This window comes from Chinchilla lanigera, unplaced genomic scaffold (assembly GCF_000276665.1).
Source record: "Chinchilla lanigera isolate Chin_1 unplaced genomic scaffold, ChiLan1.0 scaffold00003, whole genome shotgun sequence".
Taxonomy (NCBI): Eukaryota; Metazoa; Chordata; class Mammalia; order Rodentia; family Chinchillidae; genus Chinchilla; species Chinchilla lanigera.
Window position 1 is genome coordinate 44893033 of NW_004955404.1, and position 14193 is coordinate 44907225.

General features: G+C 36.5%; 1 protein-coding gene across 1 annotated transcript in view; it reads left to right on the top strand.

Annotated features, from left to right (window-relative positions):
• Diaph3 (diaphanous-related formin 3) overlaps positions 1 to 14193 on the top strand; it is a 453636-nt gene that overhangs the window by 239725 nt on the left and 199718 nt on the right. Inside the window, 1 exon segment of the mRNA XM_005374208.2 lies at positions 8194 to 8433. Within this exon segment, the coding sequence (XP_005374265.1) occupies positions 8194 to 8433 (240 nt within the window).

Genomic DNA, 14193 nt, shown 5'->3' on the forward strand with positions numbered 1-14193 from the left:
CAGAAGAGAAGGATTCATACTGAGGATTTCTGACTCCAGATTTCCATATCTCATTTTGTCTCTACCGACTCTATTACTTCTGTACACGGAGCTCTCATTACACTGCTGAAGTGGACACTTGTAGTCCAGAGAAAGAGAAAAGGAAAGGTTTTTACAAGATAGATGTTAGTCTACATTGCAGTTTTGCTTAGGACCAATCCTGTTGCTGCATTTTTTTCTAGAAACCAATTGCTAAACATTTTCTTTCTTTATAGACATGGACCCTTGTGAGAGGGGAATCCTCCTGTGTCCTCCCGTAGAGAGCCTTGCGTGTGAGGACTCCGTGTGGCTCATTGCTCTTGTGACTTCCCTTAAGGCCCTTCCCTATTTTCTGTTCCTAGTTTAACAGAGAAACTGGTACCATGATGCTAACCACTTGAAAATTTCTCTGAGATACTCATAATCTGTGGTAAAAAGTTTTATTTAACTTCATTCACCCATGGCTCCCGGAACAAAGTGTAGTGGTTGGCTCCATATTTATTTGGTTAATTATAATACTTATCTGAATCCCCCCCCCATTATTTGCTTTATGTTTTTATTTTGTACTAAATTGTGCTTCATTAAACACCCTTATCTTTCATACCAGACTTTGCTCTTTTGCAAGGATGAATGTGTTTGTTTTCTTCCTATAACACTGGGTCAAGTTCCCTATCCTGTAATTCAGCTATTATCCCATTATTACTGCTAGGTTTTTTCCTTTTCCAGGGATGCCAGTTTTGTGTCCAAGTCCAGATACTGTATTTATTTAGGGGAGGGGATACAGAATAATAAAAGTGATTTTTATTTCCCTTTAGTGAAAAGTTAACATGAACATACATAGGATCAAATCATTTGACTTTGTGTATTTGCTTAAATTCCTGTCTGCTGGGACATTCTTTTTGTATGTGTTTATACTGTGCCACTTGAATATATTGACTTACACTTGTAATGTTCAAACCTTAGTATATAATTTTTAATTTGGGAGTTCTCATAGTTTGTGACTATCCTGAAACTGTGGTGGGGGCTGTGTTTTCTCAAAATTTTGTTCACTGATGTCACATTGTATGTTACTTCTTTTCTGTATTAAACTAGATCACCTCTCTGAATATTATACCACTAAGTAGAATTATGTCTGTCCTCTTTTATTGATGATTCTTTCATTAGTATCTCCCCTTAGAGCCACTAGCCACAATAAAGCACCCAAATCATTCAGATGGATTTAAAATATTCTGAAAGGATTTCAACTTTGAACAGCTTTATTTACGTTTTGTTGGTGGTAGTGGCAAGTTCTGACATGGCATTTTAAATATATTCTGTACTTGGAATGTAATGAAGAGAAAATTAGTTGGGTGGGCTTCTTGACCATCATTGCCTGTATTATTCTGTTGTCTGTGCTATTCTGTTTCAAGCTAGCAGGTCATGTGCTTTTTGTAGCCTTGTTTGCTTTTTTAATCCTCTATTTTAAATTCCCCCAGGAAGGACTCCCTCTGCTTTGCCTTATTCTGTACCTCTTGCTGAGTTTTTGTAACCTCCTCTTCAATTAGCTCTTCACGACCTTGAGCCTCAGTTCACTCATCCTCCGTTCTGTCCACCACCTCCCTCCTTTTGCTTCAGCTTCAACACACTTTTCCTAGTCTTCACCTTACCTTCATCAGTTTCCACATGTTTCTCCTTTTCTTAAATTTTAATTCCAGACCTCACCTGTCTGGTGTATTTAGATACAGCAGTGCACATACTTTTTTACTGAAAGGCAAAAGACTTGCCTGAAAAACGTATACAGTGATTTAATTAGAATGTTCCAAAAATGCACCCACCAAATCAATGACCCAAATTGAAGCATGAATCCAAACACTGAATGAATTTCTGAAAGACCATTAGTATATTTTTAGAACTCCCTGAGTGAATTGTATTTGTCCTAGTAGAGAAACACACTAAAAAGTGCAGTCAAGACTAAGAAATGCAGCAAGATGTCATTGTTAATTAATAGCTTTATGTTTGGAATAAACACAGAAACATTCTTGACATTGACATTGTGGCATCAGAGAGAGAGCAAACTTTTGTAAAATGTTATGAACAAAAAGCAAAAGCAAAGAGGAAAAAAAAAAGAAAATGCAAAGAATCATTTAAAAGTATTTTGAGTAGTTATTGTACGAAATTATGAGCAGATTACCAAGCACTGTGGAATATGGACAGAAATGTCATCTCTTACTCTTCACTTTTCAGTGAGCTAATCTGGAACATAGGATACACTTCCTGAGTCACTCTTTGTGGCTCTTATACCCTGACCCCATCTCCCCAGAGTAGCACTAACACATGAACATTTACTAGTGATACTAGCTTTCAGAGGTCAAGATCAAAGCAGCGGCTGCCTGGAATTGCTATCCAAAATGACCCAGAGTTTGTTTTTCTTTTATACAAACCACAATGTAGTTATGATGAATATCCTTAAAAAATTAGAGAAAATAATCTTCAAAGAATTAAAAGAAAGCATGATCTTAATTAATTAAGGAATATTTGCAGGGGAATGAAAATCTTAAGGATTTACTGTGTGAAAATTCTTCAGCAGAAAAGTTGAATGACTAAATTGAAAATTTTGATGTATGGGTTTAATACTATATTGGAAAGAAGAAAAGAATCTGAATTCAAAGGCAGATTTATACAGAGTATTTTGTCTTGGAAATGTGCAAATCTTGGCTTTACTTTGCTCCTATGAAACATGTAAAAACTGTACCATATGTACTTTACTGTTACGTAGCTTTCTTACATAATTTTAGCATACCAGCTTTAATGTCATAAGAGCACATTTATTTTAAAAAACATTTTTGATATTTTGAGTACTACCAAGACATAAGGCACTTGAAGCCGTTCTCCAAATGCAAAGAACTTTCTCTCTGAGAAATCTAGAGATCGTGAACATATTGGCCTGCTGACAGTGGAAGATAGACATAATTTTCACATAATTAGAAAAATTGGATTCAAAACTTTTTTCTAAGTATCTTCATTCTGTTACTAGATAACACTACTTTCTTTTGTCTTTCACAAAATGCGTTCGTTTCTTCCCCCTTCTTGCTTGTAGTAATTCTGCCTCAGAGTGCTGAAGAATTTGCTAGTGGGGGAGTTTGAGAGGGCAGGGTGGAGCAGTATAGGAACAGATCTAGAAGAGTAGGAAAAAGTCAGCATGGGAAGAGGGAGCTGGACATATGGAGACAGTGAAAGAAATACCAAGATTAAGTAGCAAGTACAACTCATAGAGACATTCTCTGTCTTACCAGAAACTGCTGTGAGGAAATTAAATTCATTCTTACATGAAAGTGTAGTACACTGCGTTTGAATTTCAGAGGATGTTTTAGTTGGGGCCGTTAATTTCCACACTGTGAGGTTGAGTGATGAGACCACTTGATTAGCAGCAAGTTAGCTAACGGCCTCGGTCATATTCCTTGTAACTTGAAGGAGTCATTTTACTGTCCTGAAACAGCCTACATTTTTTTTTTCTTATAGTTAGGTGTTTACAAAGTATATGAACTAAAACCTTAGAGTATTAAGTCTATTAAGATTGAAGCTAGGAACTTCAATCAGCAGGTTATATGGTAGTGTTAGAAAGTTAAATGAGTGATTAATTTTTATAATAACTTTGAGGAAAACTAGTAAAGATATTACATGTACTTAAGTTTCCTGTAAGTACCTCTAAATCTGCAACAGAATAGGAAAGGCCTCAAGGTTTAAATATATTGACTCCTGACAACTTCTTATTTATATTAAAAAGTGTACTGAGAACTGGATACAGTATAAAGTTAACCATAGTTGGTATAAAGATGGCACATAGATTTCTCCCAATAGACTAATGGATAAAATTAAAATTATATGTGATAAACAACTGTGAGATGAGGAGAAATTGTGGCTTTTGTGGGGCCTTTTCTTCTACTTGCCCTGACAATTAGAGCATGCGGGTTGGAAGCCTGTGGCTTTCAGAACTCTGAGTGAGGCCCAATCTGTACTTGTGGATTCATGGATTTTTCTAAGTCTTCTCATTTTGTCTTGTGCTTGTTCTTTTCCGTTTAGTGGTCAATGGACAACATTTTGACATAAAGACTAGCCATAGGCTTCTTGAGATCACTCTTGTTGGATTTTCATTAGTCACTGCTTTTACGGCCTCTGCACTCTGGCGTGTGATTTCTGTGGATGATGAGGCGTGGGAGGCTTCGGAGTACCTCTCTACCTTCAGAACTGGTGAAATCAAAGCAGCCTTTCTCTTTTAGGTTGATCTTCAGATTTTACTTCACTGTTGTCATAGATTTTGAGGTTGTTTATATTGCTGAGATTTTGTGGACCTCTGTGAAAATGAGACTCTAATTTCTTACGACATTCTAATTGTTAATCAGCTTTCAGTTTGTTTTCAGTGTTTTATTTCCTAAAACTCTTCTTCTTTCCTTCCTTCCTTCCTTCCTTCCTTCCTTCCTTCCTTCCTTCCTTCCTTCTTCCTTCCCTCCTTCCTTCCCTCCCTCCTTCTCTCTCTCTCTCTCTCTCTCTCTCTCTCTCTCTCTCTCTCTCTTTCTCTCTCTCCTGTTGCTGGTCACAGTATTATTTGGGAGGTGTAGTTCTCCATTTCTGCATTCAATTTGGCCTTTGGCAGCCAAGTCAGAGTTCTGGCTTTCTTAGCATATAAATAAAATGTGTATCCCCAGTTTTCATTGAATATGGCAAGTTGTGGGCATGAGGAAGCATTGTTCAAATTTATGTTCATCCTTGTCCATCAAGGATAAGGATATCCTTATCCTTTTTAGTTTTTAATATTTGATTCCTTTTGAAGAAACAAACTTAGAATTAGCTAATGAGATAAGGAATCCTTCTAGTCTTATCACAGACCCCTAATGATGGAACATTAGTTTAACTGGGTTGTCCCTACTTTAATAAAAGGATCACTGTATCATTAAACAGTGAACTGAGGACTAGAATGAGTTCCAGGTAACCTCTCAAGTTCTATTCCAGGTCAGCAGTTTTGCTTATTAAAATCCATTTATTCATAACAAAGTATTAATTTATCCAAATTTGCAAGAAAGAACCATATGGAAAGGAACATAAACTAATTAAAAAAACAGCATTGTTGAAAACTTGGTTTTTAGGTTATCTTTCCTGACTTTGCTCTGTCAGGGTTTTTGGGAACTTCTAGCAGTTTGTTCTGCATTACATCATAGACTTTTCAAGGTACCTGTCCCTGGTGCCAGATAGACTCATTACTCATACAAATCTGGGTTATATTTTCCTAGGAAAATTAATTACTTTATGCCGGGTGCATATGGTTAGTTTGTCAGCAGGAAAGCGTTAACGTATTTTGAGGTGCTTTAATGTAGGCTTTTAAGCAGTCTTTTTTCTTACTCCTTTTTCTGCGTGAAATAGTACCTTAATGTATGTTAGAGGGAAAATGTATTTTGTTAATGTTAATGTTTTGCATGGGCTCGAGAGAATTCCTCCTCGTGTTTATCAGAAAGTGCCAAATGCCTGATTTTATAGTTAGGGAGAAGGGCGCTGACTGAAAAGCGCAAATGCTTGGGTCCATTGTGCACTTCAGAAGCCCGGGGCTGGACAGGGCACTGCGGACTGAGCTTAGAGCTTTGTACGTGCTAGGGAAGGGCTTTACCATTGAGAACATCCCCAGCCTTTTATCTTATCTTTTGACCCAAAGTCTTGCGAACTTGCTGAGGTTGGACCTTGAGCTTATGATCCTCCCACCTCAGCCTGCTGAGTAGCTTGGGCTGTAGATGGGTGCCACCATGCCCAGCTATTGTGCGCCCTTCTAACGGCTATTGTAATATATACTATGTGTGAGTGGTCTTCCTTATGTCTCGCTATTCTAAGGGCCATATTAAGTTTCTAAGGGCCAAATTAAGTATTATTCTTGCTACTTATGTTCTAAGGGCCATATTAAGTATTATTCTTGTTACTAATGTACTATAGCTGTCTGCCATTTGCAGTGTTAAAGGATTAAGTTCCATGGGCATTAATCCATTTGGTGAACATACAGTGGGTTTTATGACAAATCAAATGACCTTATGAGAAGTAGTTGCTGTTTAACTCTACTTTTTGTATTAAAGTTATAATGTTTTTGTTTTTCTGTTTTTTGTCTTTTTGAGACAGAGTCTCACTGTGCAGTTCAGACTGGACTTGAGCTCACTTTGTAGCCCAGACTGGCCTCGAACTCACAACGATCCTCCTGCCTCAGCCTCCCAAGTGCTGGGATTACAGGCATGCACCACCACGCCTGGCTTAAAGTTATAATATTTAAAAAGAGAGGGCTGGGGATTTAGCTCAGCGGCAAAAGCACCTGCCTGGCAAGCGCAAGGTCGTGAGTTCAGTTCCCGGTACCAGAGAAAAACCAAAAAACCAAAAACAAAATAAAAAAATAAAAAGAGAGACTCATGCCCAATAAAAATTCATACTCTAATCAAGCCATCCTTTACCTTTCTTCAATTTTATATTGTTTAAACATTAGAAAACACCTAATTTTTCAAAGTACATCTGTTGTATTTACAGTCTGTTTTACCATTTAGGAAATATTTTTACTAGGAAAAAGTATTTTCCTTAGACAGGGAAATGTGAAGAGATTTTTTGAAATCAAAGAATTTGACAGCATTAAAGGATGTTGTTGAGTGGACTTATTATTAACTACTTTAGCAGAGTCTTAGTTTTTTTCTCATATGCACATAAATACTTAACATGTCACGTGGCTGGGTTGAGTGTTAGGTATATGTCATATATTTATTTGTTTTGTTTTGGTTTTTTTTTGGTTTTTCTCTGGTACCGGGAACAGAATTCACGACCTTGCGCTTGCCAGGCAGGTGCTTTTGCCGCTGAGCTAAATCCCCAGCCCCTATGTCATATATTTATATTATTTGCTAATGAACCTTTTCAGTTACTGTAAAGATTGAATCCACCTAAATATATTCTCAGGTGTCTACTGAGTTAATTATTGCTCAGTTTTTGTAAGATGAGTAGCCTAGGTTATGTTGTCATTAAGACTATGTCTGTATTATATTGTTGTCTAACAAGCTTCTGTATACTATACACTAAGTAGTCATTATTGTATAAGTACACATATCTGTCTGTCTTTTGAACAATCATGGGTTTTGCTATATTTGACATCTTACAAAATTCAGATAGCATTTGCCTTTTCTTTAGGGTCTGTGGCAAACAGGACTAGTTTTTGTTTTAGCCCTGTTGTATTCTGTCATTTTTTGTCTGGTTTTTCCTCACACTGCTTTTGATTTAACAGTAATTGAACTTCAAGAAATTTTGCTATCACTGCCTCATCAGTATGATTTAAAACTCAAATTCTGAATGCTTTTGGTCAAGGAATTCCTACCTAACTTAAAGACAGTGTATCTCAAACCTGTAGGGCGTGGTTATTCCCTTTGCATGTGCTGGGAGAATAGAGAGTAAGCTTAAGGATAGGCAAGAGTATGACCCTTTGTTCTTTTTGACACCTCCAGCCCCATCATTCTCACCAGAGAAACCTGACATCCCAAACAGGGTTAACTTAGCACAGGAAAGATCTGTGGCTTTGTCCCACTTCTATCTCCCTGACTTGCATGTTTCCCAACTCTGATTCTGCTAATTTAGTAGGTGTCAGGAGTCATTCTGCTTTCTGTGTTTCTGAAGAAAGTCAATTTAGTATAAATTGGGACCTATTTACTCTCCCTCTAACACACACTGTTAGTCAGCAGGGCTTCTGAGGACAGCAATTGCTATTTGAAGAAAACAAACCCTCTTTAGACCTTTCTGAACATGTTTTAAACATGACCTGGTGTATTTCCGTGTTGAACAGGATTATTTAGAGTAGTGATATGAACGCTTTGTAATTTGTTGCCTATATATCATTTTCTCTTTAAAATTCAGGGTTTTTTATGAAAGGGTTACTTTATTACTTAATTAAACTTTATTGTTTCAGTAAAGCTTTCTTTTTGTTGCACGTCTAAATTGTTAATTTTGTTTTTGAGGGATGACTCTGGATTTCTTACAAAAACAAGCAGGGATTTTCTCTCCTCCTGCCATCAGTTTCAGGGGACATATTGCTTCTTCGGTACTGTCATACCAATAAATCATCCCAGATTACTTGCAGTCATACAGTACTAAAGTATACCATGCATTTTAAAGGAAATCTGCTATTTTCTTTTCAATCAGATGAGCAATGTGAAGAGACTACGGCCACGGCTCAGTGCTATTCTCCTTAAGCTTCAGTTTGAAGAGCAGGTGAACAACATCAAACCTGACATCATGGCTGTCAGTACTGCCTGCGAGGAGATAAAGAAGAGCAAAAGCTTTAGCAAGTTGCTGGAACTTGTGTTGCTAGTGGGGAACTACATGAATGCTGGCTCCCGGAATGCTCAGACCTTCGGATTTAACCTTAGCTCTCTCTGCAAAGTGAGTTTGTTGGTTTTTTTTTTTTAAGACACATATTTGCCTGAACAGTTAGTCTTAAATGTCAGCCCCGATTACATTATTCGAATATTTTTATTTTGATATGCTCATTATCAAGAACTTGAACTGAACCGTGAACTCAAACCCAGACTGAACTGAGCTAATTTACTCAACCTCTGAACTAAATCCAAATATTAATTTTCTCTGATCTGCAAATCCAACAGAAGGATTTTGTTTAATAACAAAATTATATCACAAACCTATGCTTTCTCAGAGCAACAAAATGGAACATTAAAATATTACTTAAACATAATATTTATTCAGTTCAGACACCTTCATAGAATGGTATACATTGAGTATTGCTTAAGGATTGCCTAAATTTTTACCTTTAACTATATAAATATTTCTGTGCAGTCTTTTTTTATAAGCAAATGAAGAGAGAAAAAGAATACTGCTTTATGTAAGGGAAAATAATTAGGAATAAGCATACCTCACATGTCATTGATGATTTGGAAGTGTTTGCATATGATTTTCGATGAGAAAACATTTAGTAAGTTTATAGAATGTTTTTCTTTGTCAGTTGTTCCACAGGTTGAATTTTCTTACAGTGAATATATTCAGTGTTTCATATAACAGCGCTCTTTCCTAAGGACTGGAGCATAGTAACAGTGCTTTATTGATCTGCGTACAACAAATTCTCCTCAGTTACACATCACAAGAAAAGCTTTCTCTTGTTCTTGACCTTGTAACATCTATACTCACTGATTAAGGAATTTGATTATTGCAAGTGCCAGTTTGGTAGGGAAGGTGAGAAAAGAGTTCAGTGTCAGCTGTGGGTTTGCTGAATAGTTATTCTTTTGGTGATTGCATGAATTTTCTCACTCAGTTTCCCTGACCTAAGTCTTCTGTTGATGTCAGACTTTGTGTGCTTTCCCTTCTCCCATTTCTGTTTTATATTTTCCTGTCTTTGTTTTCATAGACTTCTCTATTTGATTAAGATCTCTGCTATGGCTAACAGAATTCCTCAAACATCTTGCAGATTCTGCACATCCACCGAATGCTTACTCAGGGTGAAATCCTGGGCCAGATGCTTTATCAGATCATCTCTTTAATGTAGGTGATTAAATTTTACCTGGCATACACAGAACTCATTTTTTATACATAAACCATTAATTATGATTAAATGTTTCAACGAAGCTGTACAAATGTTATGGCAGCCAAGTGATGCCAAAGGGCAGCTAAATATTCAGAAAAGAGTAGAAACTTGAACTGAGTCTTGAAGGATGGTATTGTTCCGTGGAGGAAAAGGCATTCTAAGCAGGAGAAAGTAGTTTTCATAAAGTAGTTTTCATAAAGTGTGGCGTGGGTTTGTACCCTGAGTTGCCTAGTACCACTGGAGCCTACACCAGACAGGAGTTGGGGAACGTAGCACTGAGTGGGTAACCTGGTTTAGGTGGTGAAGAGTCTTGACTATCAGGCTAATGCCGAAGGTTTTATGCAGACATTTGAGTTCTGTAAGGCAAGTTATGTGATCAGGTAGTTTGTAGGAAGATAATCCTACCATGAAAGGTTAAGCTGCTTTTGTCAGTACTGTTGCGGACAACATGTTTGTTTTAATTGATACTCATTAAAAATTAAAGAAAACTTTAAAAATTTAGGTCCAAAGTCATATTTGCCACATGCAAAGTCCTCAGTGTGCGTACGTGTTGGCAGCATAGATAGAGCCCAGTTCAGTCATTAGAGAAAGTTTCATTCATAGTGCTAAGTTGGAGGATTATAGGGGATGATTTTCAGTGGCTGACTAACATGTAGTGCATGACATAAGGGACTCACAGGGGAAATCAACTAAGAAGATAAGGAAAGAGAAGAGATAAAAGATAATTCCTTCATTTCTAACTTAGCCAACTGGTAGGGGTACCGCTGCTGACATGTTTGATTTGATTGTTCAAAAGGGAATAAGTTCCAGGTTTGTTGTTATTTTTCTCCTCTCCTCAGTATCTTAAAGGATGTACAGTTGAAGCTGCCTTATTTAATTACTTATCAAGCACTTGTATATTTACTGTATAACTGTCACTATACTTTGAGATGAAGGCCTTCCAAGGTAAAGTAGTGGCAGAAGTGTTTGTGGTAAAATCATAGAGGGGAAGGGGTAAAGTCAACATCGCGGGCATCATCAGGGCCTGGTGGTGGTGAGAGGCTGAGGAGGACAGAGGTGTGCAGGACTGCCAGTTTCAGGGTTCCCTGAGTAGGAAAGCAGTGAAACCAAAAGAAAAGAGGAGCTGTAAGGTTTGGGAGATGCTTCTAGGGAAGATTGTTTCCTAGTGCAAAATGTCAGTTCCATTTTAGATTTTGCATCTCAGAAATATAGTTGACTCACAAAATCTTGGCTGCATGCCTTCTTCTGTGCTTTCTCTGCAATGCTGTTGACAGGAGACAAGGTCTGATTAATGAGGTGGAATCCCCTAATGCAGTGCTCAATACATAGTAAATACTCAATAAGTAGCTATCAAATGAATGGAACTTGTTTCAGTAGACATAGTGTAGTGTGTCATATTTGTTTTGTAGTGGAAAATAGGTATTTTCTCGAGATGCAATCACTGGTGCACAGTAATTTTTAAATTTTACAAGTGCAATGCATGCTGTTATTATTTTACTACAGTTAGTCTGCAAACCGGTCTCCAGATAATGGGTAGATTGTATTTTCATGCAAGGATATTGGGTATTTTGAGCATCCCTCTTAGGAGTCTTCTGTTGTGCAAGAAATGAAATAAATATTAGAACTTCATATTTTTATTAGCCTACATAGCAGGTTGGAAGCATATATTGAACAAGATGATATCTTATCATGTTTGTTATCAAAAGTGGCAGCTTGATCTTTGACAATTGTGATTGAATTTTTCACGTTGAATATAAAGCATTTAGTTTGTTGATAAGCTTCCATACAAGGAATTCTGTATTTATTTGAGAGTAGAAAGTCAGGAAAATAGTTTAATCTGCTAAAACATGTTGAGCAATTATATGACAGTGAGCACATTTTAAGTAATCCTTAAAGCTAAATCCCGAATATGAAAAAAATACACGGAGATATATATTAACATCACTTTGCTTGTGAGTCCCATACACATAGTTTAATTTGAGAAGCTACATTATATCTTTGTATGCATTTGTAATCAACTCACTATGGTATCTCTTCATTTAGTGAGAAAATGCTTACTCTTTTACATTCTGAAGATGTGATGTGGAATATGATGAATGTAAAAGTAAAGTATGATATAAGTAAAACAAAGAATATTTTACTGAGTGAATAAAAATTAAAATTGATGAATAGATGTGGGACTTCCTTGTGGTAAAATTGTAGTGAAAACATTTGCCAGGAACTTTTCATGAGTTAAAATAGTATTTTCTCTGATTATCTAAAGCTGAATGTTCCAAAAAATTTTCTACATGTATCTTTCTAAAAGGAAAATGGGGTGTTGGTCAGTTTTCTTAAAGGCAACAGTGGAAGAATCCATTTCATGAGGATCTTTCTTCTAGAACCGTTCCATGCTTCCCTCTCCTCTGCAGCAGATATGTATTCAAGGCCTCTAACAGGCAGGCCCGCCCACAAGAAGCCCTCAGGGTATAAGATACAGTAATGGTGATGCTGCTCTTAGTTTAGGTGAAAGGCTGTAAATACCTTATCTTCTGATGGCTTGACTTTTTAAAATGATGAGCCTTAGACTAGAAGTGGAGAACTGCTTATCATTCATAAAACCCCCCAAAGATATTACTGGGCTTTAGGTAAATATTGGACAAAAGGCATTTTGAGATGTGTGTATATATAATCTTTCAAAAATGATTTAGTATTGATAAAATATTAATCTATACCCATGAAATTGCAGTCAGCAGGTGATAGATACTTTTCTGACCCAAATGCCTACTAGAAAAATACATATCTGATTAGTGTTGGAGGCATTTATTCAAGAGAAGCCATAGGTAGGTCTTAGATTTTTTTAGAGTAGACCAGCATTCTAGCTAAACATTGAATTGATCCAACCATCAAACTTCAACACTATATTAAAATATATGAGATAATTTTGACATGTAAATTTAAGGGCAGATGTTAGAAATGGACACATAATGGCTTTAATATGCATTTAATAATGATGGCTTATGTCTCATGAGGTGATTTATTTCTGAATATCATGTCATCATGATCTGTACCATAGTGCAATATAGCTCTTTGTTCTAAATAATTACAAAACCTCACTTCCTCTAACAGGATGATACAAAGAAACTTTGGAGGAACTTACCAACTGTTTTAACTAAGTTTTAACAGTATTTATGCCACCTTATGAGGAAAATTACCGAAACACTTCAGACTGATTCCACTTTAGATTTATCCACATTATCTGTTCGTGGGAGGCTTTCCATTCTCTATGGCAGTGGAGCACTGATGAGTTCGCTTCAAAGTTGAAGTCATCAACAGATACTTAGTATGGACTTTGAGGGGATGGGTGGGTGACAAGGGGCAGGAAAAATTGATGCCTAAGTTATCTTTTGTATATGCATTTTCTGGGTATTTCTTTTACAAGCAGGGGCTATCCAAAAATAATCTCACCAAAGCTCCAATGGAAATGCTTTAAAATAAGAACATTGAATTCTATTTTCTTTAATGTGTCTACCAACCTTAGTGTGTGGCTCTTCCAGTTTCAGCAGCTTGCTCGTAGATCACTTAATTTGCAAACTGGAGTATCTTTTTAAAAGTTCCAACATCATATCTTCTTCATCAGTTCATTTAATTCAGAATTATGAATGTCGATCCTAGTGAGTAACAGTTTAAAAAGTGGTCTCCAGGTGATTTTAATATTCAACCTACACTGAGGTGCATTTTATGTCTTCTATCCTACTCACGTGTCCCCAAGTGGAAAATGTCTGATTGATGGTTTGGAACCAACTAACAAACATAAAGAAATGCACACTAACCAACACCACAACAAAAGCAAAAAAAGAAACAACTTAAGGATGAATTGTGAAAATATTTCTAAAAATGGCTGCTTTTCTTACATGCCAAGCTGAACACTATTTTGAAAATGAAGATTTTGAGAAGTGGTATGAATTTCAGATACAACGGAGCTGAAATAAGTTGGTATGTCAGTTCATTTTACGAGTTTCTACCTTACAGGTAGTATTTCAGTGAGCATAACACATGCCAAAATGCCGCTCTGATCACAGGCATTTTGCATTTTTGGATACCTCTCAGTCCTCAGGCTATTATAGTTATTGTCTAACGTCTTAAGCCTTGTGTATGACTTTTTCTTCTACTCCATGAAGTCATTTTTAAGAAAGATCTTTGCCAAACAAATTCATTGTTCCATCTGTATTCAGTGTACGTTTTAGAGGGATTTTTATTTTTTGTCAGATTGGCAAAATTATACTAGTACATTTTGGCACCATTTAAAAGTAAAGCAGTTATGGGCCAAAGACTTGCAAATAACAAATGCCATTTGTATTTTACATACAGCCAATTAAATCACAGGAATGCTGATTTCCAAAGCAATGTGAAACTATTTAAAATGCTTACCCCCCTTTGACTCTTTCATTAACACATTTAATCTGTAGCATTTGTCAAGAAATATTTAATTGGATGTACTAAGTAGTATTTTTCATAAATTCTTTCCCCCTTACCTTTGTTTTTCAGTTGCTATAAGCATTGTAAATTGGAATTACTCCTTTAATAGAATATAAAAGTGTGACTTCAGTCAGGCAGAAGCAGCAGGGTGC